This window comes from Hordeum vulgare, chromosome 6H, assembly GCF_904849725.1.
Source record: "Hordeum vulgare subsp. vulgare chromosome 6H, MorexV3_pseudomolecules_assembly, whole genome shotgun sequence".
Taxonomy (NCBI): Eukaryota; Viridiplantae; Streptophyta; class Magnoliopsida; order Poales; family Poaceae; genus Hordeum; species Hordeum vulgare.
Window position 1 is genome coordinate 138,627,213 of NC_058523.1, and position 22,763 is coordinate 138,649,975.

At 48.5% G+C, this 22,763-nt stretch overlaps 1 protein-coding gene across 1 annotated transcript; it reads left to right on the forward strand.

The window, feature by feature from the left end:
• Positions 1-290: 290 nt before the first annotated feature.
• LOC123402844 (G-type lectin S-receptor-like serine/threonine-protein kinase At2g19130) lies at positions 291-3,229 on the forward strand. Its single transcript, XM_045096800.1, has one exon. The coding sequence runs from the start codon at positions 358-360 to the stop codon at positions 3,019-3,021; it is 2,664 nt and encodes an 887-aa protein (XP_044952735.1). The 5' UTR covers positions 291-357; the 3' UTR covers positions 3,022-3,229.
• The last annotated feature ends 19,534 nt before the right edge of the window (positions 3,230-22,763 follow it).

Below are 22,763 nucleotides of genomic sequence, written 5' to 3' on the forward strand. Positions count from 1 at the left end.
TGGTCATAGAGACATATATAAAGCACACCCTTTGTTAGAAGTGCCTCTCACGTCATGTGTGCTTGCTAATCATAATGCCATGCCCTGTCAGTGCATTATACGTCATATAGATAAAATTACCACTGTATTTGAACGCTTGTGCCAAGTTCTAGACCCAATTCGATGTATTTTTCAAGTTCGGGCATTAAAGTAAACATCATTGACAAGTTTAAGCACCACCGATGATATTACCTCGTAGTAATTCTCCCTTCTCATTTTTGCTGCGTCATCGGTAGCCATTGCTGCGAGGAGTAGGTAAGGACAAAATTCCCATTGACATTTTACATTTGTGGGAGGTGCCAATGTGCCACTTTGGTCATGATCTGGAGGAGAAATAATGGCCATGTGTATGCACGGATAAGTCATCCAGACGACGAGGCGGGCGGCGAGCACGCGACATCATATAGCTGCGTGCAAACGCGACAGCAACCGCGTGTCACTCGCTCTCCGTCGCCATCTCTCCTCCTGATCGAGAATTCAATACACCTGAAGGATAACATGTCGCCGACGGTCGCCGCTTTCGCACTCGTTGCGCTATGCTTCGCTCATTCTTGCCCGGCAGCAGCGGCGGCGGAGTTGGACGCCGTCTCGGCGCGGCGGCCGCTGCGGGGCAACGACACGGTGGTCTCGCCGCAGGGCAAGTTCGAGGCCGGGCTCTTTAGCCCCGGCAGCTCCGGCCGGTTCTACCTCGGCGTATGGTACAAGAACATCCCCGTCCAGACCGTCATCTGGGTTGCCAACCGCGCGAGCCCCCTGTCCAGCGCTGACTCCGCCGAGCTCCGGGTGTCCGCCGACGATGGCAGCCTCGAGCTCGTCAGCCCCAGCGAGGGCGTCGTGTGGTCGTCGTCGAGATCGAACCTGTCGGAGGAGTCGAACAACAACAACAACACTGCGGTGATCCGCGACGACGGCAACCTGGTTCTCCTCGGCGGCGGCAACTCCTCCACCGTGCTCTGGCAGAGCTTCGACCACCCGACGGACACGCTGGTGCCCGGGGCGTGGCTCGGCGAGAACAAGCTCACCGGCGAGTACCAGAGGCTCACGTCGTGGCGGAACGCCGAGGACCCGGCGCCGGGCATGTTCAGCAACACCGTAGACCGCAACGGCACCAGCGAGTTCTTCTACTTCTGGAACCGGACACGCGTGTACTGGCGGAGCGGCGTGTGGACGGGCCGCGTCTTCGCGCTGGTGCCGGAGGCGGTCAACAACGTGCTCTTCAACCAGACCTACGTCGAGACGCCGGCGTACCGGCGGCTCAGCTGGGCGCTCTACGACAACGCGACGATCACGCGCCAGGTGTTCGAGGGCACGGGGCAGGCGAAGCAGTACATCTGGGTGCCCGCTAGCCAGCGCTGGCAGTTCTTCTGGGCCGCGCCCACCGTGCAGTGCGACGCTTACGCCGTCTGCGGCGCCTTCGGCGTCTGCGACCAGAGGAGCCAGCCGTCGTGCCGGTGCCCGCCCGGGTTCGTGCCGGCGTCGGAGCAGGACTGGGCGCTCAGCGACTGGACCGGCGGGTGCCGCCGGAACTCGTCGCTCGCGTGCGCGCGCAACGGCAAGGGATCGTCGTCTACGTCGACAGACGGGTTCCTGGCGCTGCCCAACGTTAAGCTCCCCGACGACTCGCTCGCCGTCGGCGGCGCCCAGAGCAAAACAGAGTACGAGTCGGCTTGCCTCGAGAACTGCTCTTGCCAGGCCTACACCTTCTCCGGCGGCGGCCAGTGCGCCGTCTGGCACGGCGAGTTCCGCAACCTTCAGCAGCTTTACGCCGACTCTGGGGCCTCGGGGTCGTCGGACGACCTGTATCTCCGGCTTTCAGAATCAGGGCTGCAAGATTTGAGCAGAGCAAACAAAAAGAAAGAGGGGCCGGCACTGCAGCTTGTCGTTGGAATCGTGTTGGCATGTGTGGCAGCAGCTTTGGTCGCGTCCGCGCTGCTAGCCTGGTTCCTTCTTTCCAGGAGGAGGCGGCGGCGGCGGCTGGACAGCATGGCGAACGAGGTATCCTCCTCCTTGGCCGTGTACAGCTACGGCGACCTACGCGCCGCCACCAAGAACTTCTCGGACCGGCTCGGCGGCGGAGGCTTCGGCTCCGTGTACCGCGGCGTCCTGAAGAGCGGGGACACCGGCACCGATGTGGCGGTCAAGAAGCTGGAGGGTCTCCGGCAGGGCGATAAGCAGTTCCGGACGGAGGTGAACACGCTCGGGCGCATCCAGCACGTCAACCTCGTCCGGCTCCTCGGCTTCTGCTCGTCGGCCGACGAGAAGCTGCTCGTGTACGAGTACATGCCCAACGGCTCCCTTGAGAGCTACCTTTTCAAGGGCAGCGGCGGCTCATGCCCGAGCTGGCGCGACCGGTACGGCATCATGCTCGGCGTCGCCAGGGGGCTGGCGTACCTGCACGACGGCTGCCGCGAGCGCATCATACACTGCGACGTGAAGCCGGAGAACATACTGCTGGACAAGGACCTGTGCGTGAAGCTCGCCGACTTCGGCATGGCGAAGCTGGTGGGGAGGGACTTCAGCCGCGCCCTGACGACGATGCGGGGCACCATCGGGTACCTGGCGCCGGAGTGGATCTCCGGGCTGCCCATCAGCGCCAAGGCGGACGTGTACAGTTTCGGGATGGTGCTCTTCGAGCTCATCTCGGGCCGACGCAACGCCGACAGCTCTGCCGACGGCGGCGGCGATGATGCCAGCGATTCCATGGAGGTGGAGGAAGGGCGGCGCGCGTCGTCGACGTTCTTCCCGGTGTGGGCCGTGGGGAAGGTGGCGGCCGGGGAAGCTGGCGCCGTGGCCGACCCGCGGCTGCGCGGCGACGTGAGGGGGGAGGAGCTGGAGCGGGCGTGCAGGGTGGCGTGCTGGTGCATTCAGGACGAGGAGGCGCACCGGCCGGCCATGGCGCAGGTCGTGCAGGCGCTGGAGGGCGTCGTGCACGTCGACATGCCGCCAATGCCGCGGATGCTGCAGAACCTGACGCTGGCATAACAGCATCTCCAACACCCGCGCGCTTCCCGCCGCGTCTAAAAAATGCGTTTGCCGCGCGCGCTTCGGCTGATTTAGCGCGGGGTTAGACGCATGCTCGAGTAGCCGCGCTATAACGCAGCGCGCGCCGCTCCAGCAGTGCCCAAAAATGCAACGCGCGCAAACTATTTTTTAAATAGATTGCATTCAAATAAAAAAAACTTGATAGGTAGTTCGAAAACATAGATAGATAATTCGGTGCTAGATAGTTCGAAAACATAGATAGATAATTCGGTGCTAAATAGTTCGAAAACATAAAAACTAAAATCTCATCAGTCGCTCCAATCATCTGCACCATTATCATCGTCGTTGGTGTCGCCAGAGGTTGACAGCCAGATGTCGAACCAACGCTCGTCTTCTTCAGTGAAGAAGGAGCTCCCGCCTGCATTGACGAGGTCGGCCTGCGCACTCGCCAATGCCTTCCGCCGACGCCTGTCCAAGCGCTCCTCGCGGCGCCGGCGCGTGTCCTCCTCGCGGCGCCTTGCCCAATATTCCTGCTCGTAGGCGACGTCCTTCGGGTGGCGCCGGCGCCACTCCACCATGACCCGCTCGTCCTCCTGGGCGACGAGGAGGCGGTGCTGCCGCGCAGTGTGCTCCGCACGGTCTTGTGCGGAGTTTACACGAGGCGGCGGGACGACGTCTAACGCCTGCTGGAGCGTGTAGACGTCCTGGAAGTTCATTTGGCGACGCGGCCTGCCTAGGCGCCACGCCGCCGCGTCGAACGCGCGGGCGGCCTCGTGCGCTGTGTCGTACGTGCCGAGGCTAAGCCGGAGATCGCCGGAGCGTATCTCGGCGTAGAACCCGTCGTTGGGGCGCTCGCGGACGCCGCGGTAGCCGGACGCAGAACGGCGGCGCGACGACATGGTGGCGCGTCGGGGGCGGGGCGCTGGAGCGGTGGCGGCGCGCTGGAGCGGCGGTGGCGCGAGAGGCAGAGGGGAGAGAGAGAGTGGATCGGTGGCGGCGCGAGGAAGCGGCAGCGCTGCGCTTTTTATAGGCGCGCGCGAAGCGGCGCGGCAAAAATGGCGTGCGAGCTGCCGCCTTTTCGCGCGCGCGTCCCTTTTCGCGCTAAAATGGCGGTTTACCGCGCGCGCCCCGTTTCGCGCTGCTGTTGGAGATGCTCTCGACGAGATCCAACCCACGCGGAACGCGCCGCGCGCAAAAAACTAGTTTGTCGCGCGCCTATCCTCTGATTTGGCGCGACACAGCGCTCCAGTAGCCGCGCTAAAATGCAGCGCGCAAAAATACAGCGCGCGCGACTCGCCGGGTATTTTAACATATATGGCATTTTGGACACAAAATGAGTTTGAAACATTCATCAAAATGCAATGAACATGTGAAATTTGACACAAACAAGTTGATGAATAAAAGTTCATGCCCACGCTCCGGCGGTGGCGACGCCAAGGCTCCCCGCGCTAGGGCTTCCGGCGACGGCGACGGCAGCGGCGGCGGGATGGGGGGGGAGGGGGTCGCGGCTGTTCAATGGGGTGAGCGGGGTGCCGGTGTGCGCGTCCATGCGTGGCAGGGCGCCGGCGTCGGCGCGCGCGGTGCGTAGGAGGAGGAGAGGAGAGAGTGCGGCGCGAGCGCTCGAGTGTGCCGCGCGCGGAAGCGGGCGCCCCAAATACACCACGCGGGATAGCGTATCCGACCGCGCGCCCAACTTGTTATAGCGCGCGTGCGGTTTTTGCGCGTCCGCTGGAGCCACCCGCCGCGTCGCGCGCGCTAGACGACCTAATTTGCGAAGCGGCGCTAGTTTAGCGCGGCTGTTGGAGATGCTCTTAAAAATCATCCTCCCGCATCAGGAACGCATCTGAGAGATTAGAAAAGCATGAGAGTCATGACAACGGACGACTGACGTTGGAAATACGGAACCAGTCATGGAGTAGACTGAAAAATAATGTTGCAAGTCGATTTCTCAGCGGTCAAATATACTTAGAGCATCTCCAACGGCAGAGCAAAATATCCGCGCCCAATAAATTTTTTAGCGCGCCACTGTAGCAGTTTTGAAGCGCGGGGACCGGAGCATCTCCAACAGACGCGCGCTAGTGCGGCGCCCAATCCAGTCCGATCCAACGGTCCCATCTGCAGCAGCTCAGAGTTTGCTGCGTGCGCAAGCCGGCGCAACAAATATGCTGCGCGCGATAGCGTTTTTGAGCGCACGCCCGAAAGTTTTTATCGCGCGCAGTGTTTTGCAGCTTCTGCTGGAGCAGTCCGGCGCTCAAAAACGGATTTTTTAGCACGCGGAGCAGTTTTTGGGCGTCTGTTGGAGATGCTCTTAGCGGTGGCTATATACAAGGTCAAATAGATGAAATACATCTTGACGCATATTGATGTCCACAGTCCGTCTCCCATCGTCCCTGCATGTCATAAATCTCCTCCCTATAGTTTGAACTGGATCTAGGGTTGTTGCGAAAGTTGGGGTTGGAATTTCTATTGTCAAAGTTAGATTAGTTGTAGTTGGAGTTGCAGAAGCCACCATCATCTAGCCTGGCTCCTTTGATACAAAGAAATTTTATTGGATTTTTTGAGGATTTGGATCCTTAGGATTTTTCCTACGATGGTCGTTTGATTCGTAGGATTGAAATCCTTTGGAATTTTTTCATAGGATTCATTTGTACTATATTTTGGAGGAAAATTTTCATCTATTCAGGGCTCCTTTGATACAAAGGAATTTTATTGGATTTTTGGAGGATTTGGATCCTTAGGATATTTTTCCTACGATGGTCGTTTGATCGTAGGATTGAAATCCTTTGGAATTTTTTCATAGGATTCGTTTGTACTATATTTTGGAGGAAAATTTCCATCCACTCAAACCTTTTTGTAGAATTTCTTTATTTTTCCTGTGCTATCAAACACATTTTTAAATCCTGTAATGTAGAAAAGGACATGCCACTCTATTCCTACGTTTTTTCTATTCCTGCATTTTGAGAATCCTACGAATCGAAGAGGCAATCAAACTTCTTTGTAGAATTCCTTTGTTTTTTCTATACTATCAGACACACTTTCAAATCATGTAGTGTAGAAAAGGACATGTCACTCTATTCCTACGTTTTTCCTATTCCTCCATTTTGAGAATCCTACGAATCAAAGAGGCCCTGAGAAGGCCACATGTCAGGAACACCCGCATGGGAAGTTGGGAACTATCTTGAGCAGGCCGAGAACGGCGAGAAGCAGCCGTCGTCGCTTACCGGCGATCCTCCTCCTTGTACCATGCCGCCGGCGAGCCCTACCTCGGATGCCCGTGCCGTTCATGTTTAATTTGAAGCTTCTAGTAAAGCTCAATTTTGTCCCGAATCTGGTTTAACAAATCTTCTCTGTCGTCATTGAAGTGACGCTTGTTTTTTGAAACAAGGTGAAAGATTTGCCATTTCATTAATTAAGAAGAAAGAGTTTTGAACAAAAGCCGCCAAGCGGCAAAGCAAATAAACTGTTTACTCTCATGACATTACAATACTCATATATGTTGCATCGGTCACCGTCCAAAGAGACACATCCGCTGTTATGACCGGTACTACGTACCAAAGAAGGAGGCCCAATGGACATGATTAGTTACGGGCTTAGCCCAAGTTATCTTAGTTATCTTAGTGTCCAAGTTATCTTAGAGTTCAAGTTATCTTAGTTATCTTAGAGTAAAAGTTATCGAGATTATATAAACCGATGTAAACAACTCTTTTGAAATTAAGCAATATAGTCATAACTCTGTTGTCCGGCTCCCACACGAGTCGGAACCCTAGCTCCGCCGCCGCCTTCCGCCGCCGTCAGCCTCCGCGTGCCAGCCCTCGCCAACTCCGCTTAATCCCCTACAACCTCCGCCCTAGACCAGGTAGAACCCTAGCGGTTCCTACCAATTTCGTATCTAGAGACTCCAGGCCGATCATGTCATCTTCGCCGACCGCCACCACCCTCCCGCCCTCCTCCACCCTCCCGATCGTCACCACCACCCTGCTGCAGGCCCTCTTCATCATGCCACTGGGTACAACTGCCGCCCCGGCCCCTGTCATCTACACCCCGAAGGAGGTCATGGGGGCCCTGCGCGACCTCGCCACCGCGGTCGAGGGGATCCGCATTTATCTGGCCGGCCCCTACGGTCCGCCACCGGCGGAGCTGCCAGCCCCCACCACCGGGCTACAGCTGCTCCCATGGCAGCAGCCACCACCGCCGGGCCCCACGATCGTCGGTCCACTTCAGGTGCCGCCCACACTAGCCACCACCCCGCCTTGGTCGCCCTGGCCGACTCAGACGTTTGCGGCATCGGTCGCGCCCGCCGCCCCCTTCCAGCAGCCGCTGTAGCTGTCGGGGCCGCCGCAGTTCAGGTCCGGGCCGCCTTCCACAACACCAGCAGGCGTCCCGATCCAACAGGTCCGGTTCCCGCCCTCACCGTCCCCACTTCCGGCCTGGTTGACTGACTCTGTTCCGCTGCCGGTCTACACGATGGTGTCGGAGCAGCCGGCTACCGCTATGCAGGACGACCCCCCCCTCAAGCTCCGCGGGCCCCTACGCCATCTGCGACGGGCCGTCTTTCGACGGGGGACCCCCTGTGGCCACCGACCCAACACCGTCAACGTTGCTCCGCACCGCTGAGCCGTACGGAAACTTCGGTCTTACTCAAACACCGCCGCGCTTCGCCAAGATTGACTTCGCCACCTACGACGGTACGGAGGACTGTTGGGGAACGTCGCATGGGAAACAAAAAATTTCCTACGCGCACGAAGACCTATCATGGTGATGTCCATCAACGAGAGGGGATTTCCGATAACCAACCATATAACTCAAATACGCATAAAACAACGTCGAACCTTAAGTGTGCAGACCCTGCGGGTTCGAGAACTATGTAGACATGACCCGAGAGACTCCTTGGTCAATATCCAATAGCGGGACCTGGATGCCCATATTGGATCCTACATATTCTACGAAGATCTTATCATTTGAACCTCAGTGCCAAGGATTCATATAATCCCGTATGTCATTCCCTTTGTCCTTCGGTATGTTACTTGCGTGAGATTCGATCGTCAGTATCCGCATACCTATTTCAATCTCGTTTACCGACAAGTCTCTTTACTCGTTCCGTAATACAAGATCCCGCAACTTACACTAAGTCACATTGCTTTCAAAGCTTGTGTGTGATGTTGTATTACCGAGTGGGCCCCGAGATACCTCTCCGTCATACGGAGTGACAAATCCCAGTCTTGATCCATACTAACTCAACGAACACCTTCGGAGATACCTGTAGAGCATCTTTATAGTCACCCAGTTACGTTGCGACGTTTGATACACACAGAGCATTCCTCCGGTGTCAGTGAGTTATATGATCTCATGGTCACAGGAACAAATACTTGACACGCAGAAAACAGTAGCAACAAAATGACACGATCAACATGCTATGTCTATTAGTTTGGGTCTAGTCCATCACATGATTCTCCTAATGATGTGATCCCGTTATCAAGTAACAACACTTGCCTATGGCCAGGAAACCTTGACCATCTTTGATCAACGAGCTAGTCAACTAGAGGCTTACTAGGGACAGTGTTTTGTCTATGTATCCACACAAGTATTGTGTTTCTAATCAATACAATTGTAGCATGGATAATAAACGATCATCATGAACAAAGAAATATAATAATAACTAATTATTATTGCCTCTAGGGCATATTTCCAACACTCTCCCACTTGCACTAGAGTCAATAATCTAGTTCACATCACCATGTGCTTTTAACGAATCCAACACCCATATAGTTCTGGGGTCTGATCACGTCTTGCTCGTGAGAGAGGTTTTAGTCAACGGTTCTGAAACTTTCAGATCCATGCGTTCTTTACAAATCTTTATGTCATCTTACAGATGCTGCTACTACGTGCTATTCGGAAATGCTCCAAATATCTACTCTACTATACGAATCTGTTTCACTACTCATAGTTATTCGGATTAGTCTCAAAGCTTGCATCGACATAACCATTTACGATGAACTCTTTAACCACCTCCATAATCGAGAAAAATTCCTTAGTCTATTTAGTTACTAAGGATAACTTTGACCGCTGATCAGTGATTCAATCCTGGATCACTCTGTGTACCTCTTAATAGACTTGCTGCAAGGCACACATCACGTGCGGTACTCAGCATGTCATACTTTAGAGTCTACGGCTAAGGCATAGAAGACGACCTTCGTCTATTCTCTTTATTCTGACGTGGTCGGGTTTTGAGTCTTACTCAAATTCACACCTTACAACACAGTCAAGAACTCCTTCTTTGCTGATCTATTTCGAATTCCTTCAAAAACTTGTCAAGGCATGCATCTTGTTGAAACTTCTATTAAGCGTTTTGATCTATCTCCATAGATCTTGATGCTCAACGTTCAAGTAGCTCAATCCAGGTATTCCTTTGAAGAACTCCTTTCAAACAACCTTTTATGCTTCACAGAAATTCTACATTACGTCTGATCAACAATATGTCAACCACATATACTTATCAGAAATTCTATAGTGCTCCCACTCACTTCTTTGGAAATACAAGTTTCTCATAAACCTTGTACAAACCCAAAATCTTTGATCATCTCATCAAAGTGTATATTCCAACTCCGAGATGCTTGCACCAGTCGATTGAAGGATCGCTGGAGCTTGCATACGTGTTAGTATCTTTAGGATCGACAAAACCTTCTGGTTGTATCACATACAATGTTTGCTCAAGGAAACCATCGAGGAAACAATGTTTTGACATCCTATGTGCAATATTTCAAAAATAATGCAACAACTACTAACATAATTCTAATAGACTTGTAGCATCGCTACGAGTGAGAAAGTCTCACCATAGTCAACTGTTTGATCATGTCGGAAACATCTTTGCAACAAGTCGAGCTTTTCTTAATAGTGACTTATCACCATCGTCGTCTATCTTCCTTTTAAAGATCCATCTTTACTCAATAGTCCTACGACCATCAAGTAGTTCTTCCAAAGTCTACACTTTGTTTTCATACATGGATCCTCTCTCGGATTTCATGGCCTCCAGCCATTTGTCGGAATCCGGGCCCACCATTGCTTTCTCCATAACTCGTAGGTTCATTATTGGTCAACAACATGACCTCCAAGACAGGGTTACCATACCACTCTATAGTAGTATGCGACCTTGTCGACCTACGAGGTTTGTAGTAACTTGATCCGAAGCTCAATGATCACCATCATCAGCTTCCACTTCAACTGGTGTAGGCGCCACAGGAACAACTTCCCGTGCCCTGCTACACACTAGTCGAAGTGATGGTTCAATAACCTCATCAAGTTCTATCACCCTCCCACTCAATTCTTTTGAGAGAAACCTTTCCTCGAGAAAGGATCCGTTTCTAGAAACAAACACTTTGCTTTCGGATCCGAGATGGGAGATGTACCCAACTGTTTTGGATATCCTATGAAGATGCATTTATCCGCTTTGGGTTCGAGCTTATCAGAGTGAAACTTTTTCACATAAGTGTCGAAGCCCCAAACTTTCAAGAAACGAAAGTTTAGATTTCTCTAAACCTCAGTCTATACTGTGTCATCTCAACGGAAATACGCGGTGCCCTATTTAAAGTGAATGCGGTTGTCTCTAATGCATAACCCATAAACGATAGTGGTAATTCGATAAGAGACATCATAGCATGCACCATACCAAATAGTGCGTGGCTATGACATTCAGACACATCATCACACTATGATGTTCCAGGTGGCATGAACTGCGAAACAATTTCCACATTGTCTTAACTGCGTACCAAAACTTGTAACTCAGATATTCATTTCTATGATCATATCGTAGACAGTTAATCCTCTTGTTACGACGAACTTCACTTCGAAACAGAATTGAACTTTTCAATATTTCAGACTTGTGATTCATTAAGTAAATACTCTTGTATCCACTCAAATCGTCATTGAAGTAAGAACATAATGATATCCATTGCGTGCCTTAGCACCCATTGGACTGCATACATCAAAATGTATCACTTCCAACAAGTTACTATCTTGTTTCATCTCAATGAAAACAAGGCCTTGCTCATGTGGTATGATTTGCATGTCACTAGTGATTCAAAATCAGGTGAGTATAAAGATCCATCATCATGGAGCCTCTTCATGCAATTTATACCAACATGACTCAGGCGGCAGTGCCACAAGTGAGTGGTACTATCATCATTACCTCGTGACTTGTCGGTTGCAAGCTCGCGGGCCCGACGGCGCTGGGGAGTTGGGAGAGAGGAGAGAGGAGTTGTGGTTGTGGCTTGGTGGGGCGCGGATCCCGAGGAAAACCTAGGGTTTTCCATTAGGGGCAGGTGAGGGGCTTAAATAGACAAGTGGGGCTAGGGTTAGGGACCTCATGCCCCGATTTTCGACCGTAGGATCCAAATCGGACGGTCCCGGTATGCGGGTAGGGGCTAGGTGGCTTAGGCGGAGGTGAGAGGGGAAACAGGTGACCCGACAATGATATTTTAAAACTGAAAAACGTCTGATAGATAACCGACAACGGTGCCGCTACGGTCGTCCGTTTGGGTATCAAACGAACTCCAATTGCGACGAAATTTGGCAAGCAGCCTACCTATATATAAATAAGACCTCACGCCAAGTTTCGACACAATCCGAGAACATTTTCCGGACACTGTTAAAAACAAGAATTTAACGATGCCACGGACGCGTGCGTGTGTGGTCGGGATCAAAATGGTCAATGACGAACACAGAGAGAACCGACAACTAATAGCGGATGCAGTTTTGAAAACTGGCGGCAACTGGATGCCGATGCAATGCAGATGATGTGCATGATGCGATGATGAACGCAACAAACAAAATAATAACATGGCGGCAATGGAATAAAAGGGGAATCTTCTGGAGGGTCGGTCTCGGGCTGTCACACTTCCCCACTCCGATGAGTCCTCGCTGCCACTTCACCTCCCCACGTCGCACCTTCCCCTTGCAGCGCCTGCGCCTGTGCTCGCGTGCTCTCGCCACCACCGTGACCACTCCTGCACCGCCACACCGCCGATCGTGCCCTGCTCGCCGCCCCACTTGGCCCCGCACCCGCCGGCCTCCACTCCCCCTGTGTCGTTGTGCCACTTGCCACGGCTGGCCCGGGCGGCTGCTCCTCAGCCGTGATCCACCCCCCCATCCGTTTTCGTTATTTTGGGGTATATCCCCCCATCCGAGTGAATGACAGCAAGGGCCCACGCCCTGCTAATTAGAAAGATAATTAAGAATAAATAAAATAATAAAATAAAACATATAAATACAATTATTATAATATTAATAATTATAAATTTAATTGATTAATTAGTTAAGGACTTAATTAACTCTTGGTTAAACTCCTTAATTAATTAGGAGTTTATAACATGTGGGACCCCTTTGTTTTTCTACTCTAATTAAACTAAACTTAACTGATTTAAATTTCTTTATTAATTATTAAACCTGGTTTAAAGATGTGAGTATGACAATGGGCCCATTGGTCAATTTGACCAGTCAACACACCATGTTGACTCCTAATGTGAGCATGACATTATGTTGATGTCATAGTTAAATTATTGAATTAAATTAAATCCGTTTATTTATAGAATATTAAAAAAACTTTAAAAATTAATATAAAATAATTCGTAATTTGGATGAAAATAATTTTTATATGAAAGTTGATCACAAAAACAAGACGAACCCGGGTACGCCGTCGGTTCGTGTGTCACGCGTCCCTAGCATAGCGAACATGGAACTTTTCCATCGTTTTCGCCTGGTTGGTAGTAGCGAGAGACTCGGGAAATATTGTTAGATATTTTCCCGATCCGTCCGTGACGAGTAGTACTACGTTAGCTCATGCCTAGCAGCGCACATTACCATGGCATGCATCATGGTGCATATGTATGCTTTATATTTATTGTTTCTTCCCCCTCTTCTCTCTGGTAGACGCTGACGCTCACGCTGCTGCCGGGTACGACTACCCACGTGACGACCAGCCCTTGACCGTAGAGCAACAAGGCAAGAAACACACCTTGATCATTCCTATATCACCAATTCTTTCTCCCTCATGCTTGCATTAGATTTTGCTACTATTGTAGATAGCTCCTATTCTGATGCATATCATGTTTTTGATACGCTGCTATATACTCTACTGCAATATCAAGTGCTTAGTATAAGTTCCTCAGTGATCCCCATTGACCCCCTTAGTCCTAGTTGCCCCCGCTTTATCATCAAAGTCTCGATCTACTGATCGACGAGCCAAGACCCGTCACATCACTTCATACCCCCTTGTTGTACGACACTATAGAGCTACTATCGAGTACCAAGGGTGACACCTTGTTACATACTCCTAATGTTAGTTCTGTAGTGTATTTAACCGGCAGTGGTTCATGGAGGGTGATTCCTCCTCCGCCACCTCCGATAACGACTCTATCATACAACACCTCAAGCGTCGACCAACGAGTGTGATTCCTCCCTCGCCACCTTGATGATTACATCGTTCGGAATCCATAAAGGGTGATATCTCGAATCCCTCTAATGTTACAACCATGTAGTTACTTGACATTGCCACTTGATAGATCAGGAGTGTTGCGGGTGGATTCTCGTGTGGATGTGACGAGGCGTGGTTGGGCATTCTTGGCCCTTGCCGCACATCCTCGAGATGGGGCGAAGGGACCACATATTGTGGATTGCTGATCGTTGCCATTGTGTTAATTAAATTGTTAATGGGATTTGGGTAATTGATCTGAGTTGGTAGCGGACCTTTTTGCACTAACCTTTACGTGGGAGAAGTTATGGGTACTTGAAGTCGTGGTATGAGCTGAAGCACTTCATACGTCAGCAATGGAGCGGCGCGCGACCAAGTGGTCCACTTAAGCATCGTTCTTGTATAATAGGTGCAAGGACTGATCTCGGTCGCCCTCGCATCATGCAGGAGTGCAAAGGATGATGGGCCTATGACCCATGCGCGCTTAGGATTTAGACCGGCGGGCTGGCCTCTCTTTTGAGCCTAGGTAGGGCTGCGACGTGTTGATGTTCCGAGGCCGGGCATGACCTGGGAAAGTGTGTCCGGCCAGAGTTTATCAAATGTGACGGGTAAGTTGCTGCACCCGTGCACGGATGAAAATTAGCTATTCAAATAGCAGTGTCCACGGTTACATGACGACTTGGAATTGTATCCCGATCTAGTACATCTAGAACTGTTACTTAACTGGAAAGTTTGCTCCGAGATAGAATCTCTGGGTGTAACTTAATTAAATTTTCTAAAAAAATATGATTATATTACTGTGTTATTGCTATACTCTCGTCTAATGCTACAAGATACGTGAAGATGCTAGTCTTCGATAGGACTAGTCCCTTCTCTCTATTTCTCGCATTGCTGCAGTCAGTCCACATATAACCCCTTTCCTTTGATACTGGTGCATAACTTAGCATAGTTCTGATGTCAGTCTTGCGAGTACTTTGGATGAGTACTCACTGTTTCTTTGCTCCCCCTTTTCCCTTTGATACAATTGCCGGACCTGATGATGGAGACCAGGAGATGGCGTATCCCGACGATGTCTACTACCCCGATAGTGCCTACTAGTATGTTGAGGCTGCTAAAGACCAGGAGTAGTTGAGGAGGTTCCTAGCCAGGAGGCCTCACCTCGTTCGATCGATGTATCTTTTGTGCTAACCTTCTCTAACGAATTGCCTTGTTTTATGTCTGTACTCGTATATTGTTGGTTCCGTTGACTCGTGTGTTTTCGAGCTGTTGATTCAAGCACTCGAGGCCACTGACTTGTAATATGAAGCTTGTATCTTTTTATTTTGTGTCTAGAGTTGTGTTGTGATATCTTCCTGTGAGTCCCTAATTTTGGTCATACGCATTGCGTGTAGGTTTAGCGTACAGTCAAAATCAGGGGCGTCACAAGGTGGTATCAGAGCCGACTGCCTGTAGGTATCCCCCTTTCCAACTCCTTGGCCTAAGTTAAGTCTAGTACTTGAAAAACTTTACTAACATTCTTGTGTGGCTTACGGACCCACATCTCAATCGGGGGTATTAGGATCTTTTACTCCTCTTCTATACTCTTGGTTCTGATCTCTTTTCTCTTTCAGGTTAAAGATTTTACTAACTCTATCTCTAGGTTCTCGTAACTACTCCCTCCCAGAGAGCCCCTCATCCAAGATGATAATTTTATTCATCAAAAGACGTCGAAGATACTCTCCGATGTACTCTCGAGAACTTGTGCTCATCGCCTTTGTGATTCCCTTCCAGTGCCAACCCCGTGTGGATGATTACATACAATTATCGCTCATACTTTCTTTTCTAGTTGCTCTTGTTACTACAAGGTACATCAAATTATCCTACCGAGGATTCTCTTGTCCTCAGTTGTCATGGGTTCCGCAAGTCCTTCAAATTGCTATTCGATCTTTCGAAATCCTCAGTAGCTTATTTCTCTTGACCTTTCTCACCTGCTTGCATTATGGTTAATTCCATGTGTCTGGCAGCATTCATTGAAATCCTTTGTGAATGTCATTTGATCTTACTAATTCAACATGTGTGTGAATGCACTCAATCATCAGTGGATCCTTATAAATTATTTTCGGGCTCAGACGTCTTTCCAAACAGGAGTAGGTTCTCAACAAATCAACCTTGATTGATTGTCCATCTAAGTCTGTTGTACTTGCTTGTATTTGATTGGAGCATCTGATTCTGATACACCAACCTGGAAGTCATAATTCCTTTGGTATTTAATTATTGTATTTTTTAGATGTTCTATAATCCGATGCCTTGCATTCTATCTCCCTGCGATTGAGTACCAATACTCACATCAGGACCTTTGTGGAGCGTCGGTCCCATTGTTAGGTTATTATCCGATGGCATCCTTCACCTGTCAAAATTCTTGTGATATTCTGCCCCTGATACATGATGCCATTGCTAAATTTTGTCTTATCCCTTTGATAAGTTGTATCCTATGCTTTTGTGAGCCATGCTCTTCGAGCATGTGTTAATTACTCTTGAATTTTGGGGTATATGTTCCTAAGGTGCCCCGATGGGTTGAACCTATGCCTTCCCAAATCCGTGTGATCCCAAGAAGTTTCTGGTGTTTCCCTAGATAATATTTCCAAGCTACAACTTCATCAAAGGCGAGGAGTAAATGGTAGGTGAAGCATTGATGAAGTGGGAGTCTACCTTGAACTTGTGTTCATGCCCATGGAAACGATGTTGATCCTATCATGGAAACTTCTCGTATCAATAATCATTTATTGTACGATTTGATCTTGCATCTGTGATTTCGTACTTTGCAACCGTGGTTCTGACCATGATTGTTCTTCTTTGATCCCATATGTAGGCAAGTTAAAGCACTTGTCTTCTTCAGGTCAATACATCGGTCCAAGCTTTAATATTGATCTACCTCCGAGTATTATCCTTGGTATCTCGAGAATATCACGGAGTTATATAACTTCTTATGAGCTCCTCATCAACTATGATATTTCGCTGATTCCAGTTTCCTCAAGTTTTGAGTTGTTGGACACTCAAGGACACCGATAACTGAATTGAGTATGCATTGTGATTCAACAACTCTTAGTAGTCTTCTTTGCTTATGGATTGTTACTCGATCATGTCATTCCAAGCTGTTAGTCTACATCATCATCGTCATGCTAGAGCTTGACCATACTATCTCTGTCCTTCATCCCTGCAACACATTTCCAACTGTGTGTTAAGCTTACATTAAGGTTTCAACATCATGTTGGTTGTCTTGAAAGGCAAGTTGATTCTGAGCTAGCGGTCTTATCTGTGGTTCCGACAACCTTTTGCTTCACCATTCCTTGCTTGATGTCATCGTCGATCCGTTACATCTCCATGTAACGTATCGACAAACGTGTCATGATTATCATCAGCATTCTGAGTTCTTCAAGGGTACCAATTTAATGCATGATGAGAAATACCATCATTGCCCCTCGATGATTTGTGATATCATCGACAACTTTTTTGCCTCCCCTCCAACACAAACTTGTTCATCTTTTGTGTTGTCCCATGAGTTCCTTGCTAACCAGCTTATGATTGTGTTCTACCTTGGAGTATTACCACCCCTTTATGTCAACAATGTTCTGATCATAATTGCACCTCTTAATAAGTCTTCATATAGCAATACTTCCCGCCATCACCATTCATTTCTTGGTCTGCGTGTTCTTTCTAATCAGAATACCAACAAGTGAACTGTGATGTGTGATTCCAATACTTCTCGCAAACCTATTGCTTTGAAGTTAATAACTGATTGTTTCATTCTTAGTGTGTTGGTTGTTGACTCATCATTTTAGCATTGGTCGTGTTACTCAGTTTGTATTTCCGAGCGCACCCGTCGATCAATGTTTAATTGTTAATGTATCCTCGAGCAAACATCATTAAATCATTTGATTAGAGAAATACTATCTCCTTGTCCTTATAATTTTGGAAATTCATCCCTATTGAAATCTCTAGGGATTGTTGTTGATCCCATCGGCCACACCCTCAACTTCTTCGTGATTCATGTTGAATCTTCTGAAAGCATTATCCTTGTGCCAATCTCATTAAGGATATGTTTGATAGGAGAAATGTTTTCCCAAAGTTCACATGCATTCTTGTGGTCGTGAATGTGAGAAACTTTTGTTTCGCTGCCTGTGGTCATCCCAAATCATTCATGCATGTGTGGGGTGTTATATGTTTTGAAGATTTGCCATCTTCACTTCATATAACTTCTTTTAGCACCCCAAGACACTGACTGACTTGATCAAGGAAAATAAGTTCCTAGTTCCTTCATAAGAGCTAATCCAAGCCTACACAAGGGCCTTGGTATCCTTTGTGATGGTTCCCAAATCGGAACTCGGTTGCATTTTGCTGTGAGAATTCCATGCGGACATGAATGTATTGACATTGTGTCCATGTGTCTTACAATCCAACTTGTAATTCAGGACTTGCTTCTGTAATCCATACCCCGAGAATCTTGCATCATCATCCTTTCTTCTCACGCATCCTGAGTCTGAGGTATCCTGACACCAATCAGATCTGAATCTCGAGTAGATATGATGGCTGGAATATTTTGCAATAATTTTAACTTTGGTCTTTATGTAACCCGGTACGGTGATGTCTTGTCTAGCACACCTATCCGAAGGACCTGTTCTTATATTATCTTCCTTAACAAGATTCTCCATTCTTCCACGAGGACATTGTATGACTTATTTTACGAGATGTTCATGGTGGATCCTTTATGTACCCAAAGTCCGACCTTTATATCATGACCATGTCGATGCTACCTCAAAGCACGTGTGGTACTTCAAATGTAAACACGAACATTGGAAGTGTCATGCTAAAATGTTCTTGATCAATTATCCAAACAATATTGTATGGATAAGCCTCATGATTCTCCTTGCCCCTTTATCTAAATGGTTATGTATTTGGTGACCTATCATGTATACCATGCTCCGAATACCTTGGGAAAGGTATACTCTAATACTTGTGTGTGAACACATTTTCCTTTCCCAGTGATCTCTTTAACCTTTCTTGTATTCTAATTTATCCGGGCAGTGGTAATTCCCTGCTTAGGTAAAAACCTCAATGAACAACTCTGCCAGCAAGACCATGTTACTATTGTGGATAACATTCTGGTAGCCATCGGTGGACCTGTACTTTGCCTATTGGTCCGCCTCGTTTCAACGAGCAGGAAAATCGTTCTATTCGTCCCCCGCCCTTGTTACCGACGTTGTTGCCAATGTAACTGACAGGCTATCCTGTAACATGTCTTGCTACAAAGACTATGCAAGATGTCACCACTCTGCCTGCTCTTAACCCACTTGGTGGACCCATAACCCAAAGTTCCATGGGATCGAAACCTGACTCTCTTGTACATCTTTGACTTCAAAGTATCATTTACACTTGGCTTCTTATGAAATTCCCAAGCCACCGTCCAATGGGATGATCTATTCTTGTATCAGACGGAATATTTATTTCATTGCTCTAAACCCCTTTCTTATCTGTTTAGGCATCAAACAATTGCCTAATCGTTTGAAGCCTTTGTAACATCACGTATTATTCCCAATGAATTTTGTGAGTTACAACCTGAGGAATAATTCATGTCCTCTTCCATGAGTTCCCCGTCAGATTCCCAACTTTGTGTAGGTACGTTCTTCCAACCTTTTCCCTATTATCGCATTCATAGGATGATGAAGAAACCGAAGGAAGGATGGCGGATTCAATAGGATGACCTAAGTCAGAGAATTTAAAACTTCAATGAAAATGATATATTTATTCGGGGAGGACAAACAAGACCGAGAAGATTCGTCAGAATTACGTAACCAAACCTTCCAACTTACTTCTACCTATTAATTCTTGGGACGAGAATTTGTTTTAGTGGTGAAGAGTTGTGACGCCTCGGTATTTAAGCTACAGTAACCGCACCCTAATGATGCCAGGTCATCAAGTTTTTCTAAGCCAGATTATCACTTAATAAAATCCAAGCCAAAATTGGATTTAAAAATAAAGTCCAATGAATTATTTCCTCAAACTGTAAAATAATTTTTTTGGCTCAGTTGCAAATATTCACTAAGGAATTGTCATGTTGAACCCAACATTATCAGACCCACCAATTAACCCATAGGAAATTATAAAGTGTACCCTCGGCAAATACAATAGCCTTTTCGAATGTGACAGCCCGGGACCGACGCTCTAGAAGATTCCCTTTTATTCCACTGTCGCCGGGTTAATTATTGTTTGTCGCACTCATCATCTCATCATTCGCATCATCAGCATTGCATCGGCACTCCGTTGCCGTCGGTTTTCAAAACTTGCATCCATTGTTTGATCGTTTCGAGCCCGACCACACATGCACGCGCCCGCGGCATCGATAAAACATTGTTTTGAAAAGTGCGTATAAAATATTCTCAGATTGGGTTGAAACTTGGCATGCGGTCTTAATATTATGTAGCTAGGCCGCGTGCCAAATTTCATCGCAATCATAGTTCGTTTGGTACCCAAACGGTCGACCGTAGTGGCATCGCTATTGGGTTATCGTCGGACGTTTTTTGGTGTTTTAAAATATTGTGTCGGGCCTCACATTCCCTCTCATCTCCGCCTAGCCACTCTAGACAGCCCACCTAGCGTCCCCACGACCGGGACCATCTGATTCTGATCCTACGGTCGAAGTCCGGGCGAAAAGCAGCTAACCCTAGCCCCCATTGTTATAAATAGACCCCTCCCATGCCAAATCTAGAAACCCTAGCTTCTTCCTCAAAATCCGAGCCCCACCAACCCAGCCGCCACCACCTGGTCACCCTGCCTCCCAAAAGCGCTGCCGGCCCGCTCCGGCCCGCGCGAGGCCCTCTCGGGCCTGAGCCGGCGCCGCCAACGAGACCAGCAGCTCCTCTGCTCCCGCTCTGCCCGTGTGAACCCGAGGGAGGAGCCCTAGCCATTGATCCCGAGAAGCCCCGTCGCCTCATCTCCAGCAGCCCCGCCGGCCATCGGCCGCCACCAGCGACCACCTCATCCAGGCAAGCCCCGCTGCCAATCCCCTCCTTCTCCTCACGTTCTCTCTCTCATCTTGGTGCTCCCTCTCTTCTTGTGACCCCTGTGGACGAGGTTCCCCTCATGGACGGAGCTTGCCGGAGCTCGAGAATGGCCGGTCACCACCGGGAACGGGTGCCGCAGCCCCGGATCTGCTGATATCCGCCGGGATCTAGGCCCCCCTCGCCGTGGAGTCGCTCTTCGAGCCGCCGCAGTCCTGCCGCTATTGCTGCTGCCTCCATCGGGAGGAGGGAGATGCTCACGCGAGGTCTCCCGCTCACGAATGCGTGCGGGCCACCAGTTCTTTGCCCTCGGCCCAACAGCCCCACCTCAGCCCAACTTCGCCCAGCAAGCCCCGTTGCCAGCAGCCGAGGCCGGACCTTCCCGAGCGCCCCCATGGGCGGGCACCTCCCTGCTGAGGTCCAACCGAGCCGGCCTGCCAGCCTCCTCTCCTCCGAGCTGGGCCTCAAGCCCACCGAGATGAGAACCCTTTGAGGCCTCTATTTCGCGCCCTAGACGCTTGGTTGCTATCAAGAGTCCAGCTCTATTTCGGACCATATGCATGATTTGGCCAATTTAGTTTTTTTAGAGTTTTACGAATTCGGTATTTTCAAAATAGACATGATTTTAGATCGTCCGTAATTGTTATTCCGTCCGTCGGATCGCGACAAGTTCTATATGTAACTTGGCTACAATTTTACGTAGATTAATAATTTCCAACTTTCATGCATGATAAAAATACTTACACATGTTGTATCATTTTGCGTGTCGACGTGCTAAGACGGTTTAGGTTGTAGTTAATTAACCGTAGCTCTGTTGGAGATGAGCCATTTATCTAAATGGACCAGAACAACATGTAGTTTCACATGAATCAATTTGTTTTGCCATTTAACAAACATAAAATATGATTAGGACAAATCTGGACAGATTTAGAAAGTAATGCGTGGGGTCGTTTCAGAGATGCTATATGTCGTTTCCGGCCTCATTTAAAATGCCCAGATAGGTAGATTAATTTGTGCTTCACCCCTTGCCATGTTAACAACATTTTAATATTGCCGTGTTAATAAACAGGAGTGAACTGAAAAATTAATGTGGAGTTTCGTCAATATTGAGCTTCACTTATTGTGTAGCGTTTGACTGTGTGAATTGCCATACCATGCCTTGCATAATTTAAACTCGTCACGCATCATATTAGGGTGTGCATCATGTCATGCATGTGCTGTGGTGAATATCGTGTGTTGATGCTTGTTGCCCGTTTGCTTCATCTCGATAGAGTTCCGCAAGCATGTCGGAATGTGAGGATCCGTTCGACTATGTCGGTTCGTCTGCTTCACAGAGTCGTTCTTCTTCCAAGCAGGATCTCAGGCAAGATGATCATTTTCCTACATACCATTACTATCATTGCCATGCTAGTTGTTTCATTTGTATAGTTATGTCTCCCTGGCTACCACATGTTAAATATCAGCCTCCCAACATTGCCATGAAAGCCTTCAACCTTTCTAAAACCTAGCAAACACTGATTGGCTATGTTACCGCTTGCTTAACCATTGGATAGTGTTGCTAGTTGCAGGTGCAGTTGCTTCCATGTGCAAACATGGGTTCCTTGTTATATCACCATATTAATTGCTATTTAATTTAATGCACCTATATACTTGGTAAAAGGTGGAAGGTCGACCTCTCTAGCCTGGTGTTTTGTTCCACCTTTGCCGCCTTAGTTTTGGCTACCAGTGTTATGTTCCATAACTGAGCGCTCCTAACATGCATGGGGTTGTTATGAGGACCCCCTAGAGTCTCATTTAGGGATAAAGCTCGTCTAGCAAGGCCCAACATTGGTACTATATTTTCCCAACATAATAATCCTGATAATACTGGAAAACATAGGGCATTGATGATCCACAAGTGTAGGGGATCTATCATAGTCTTTTAGATAAGTAAGAGTGTCGAACCCAACAAGTAGCAGAAGGATCTGACAAGTGGTTTTCAGCAAGGTATTCTCTACAAGCACTGAAATTATTGGTAACAGACAGTTATGTGGTAAGATGATTCGTAGCAAGTAGCAAGTAGCAAAAGTAACAAAGGTGCAGCAAAGTGGCCCAATCCCTTTTATAGAAAGGGACAAGCCTGGACAAACTCCCATAGGAGGTAAATCGCTCCCGAGGACACATGGGAATTTCTGTCAAGCTAGTTTTCATCATGTACATATGATTTGTGTTCGCTACTTTGATAGTTTGATATTTGTGTGGACCGG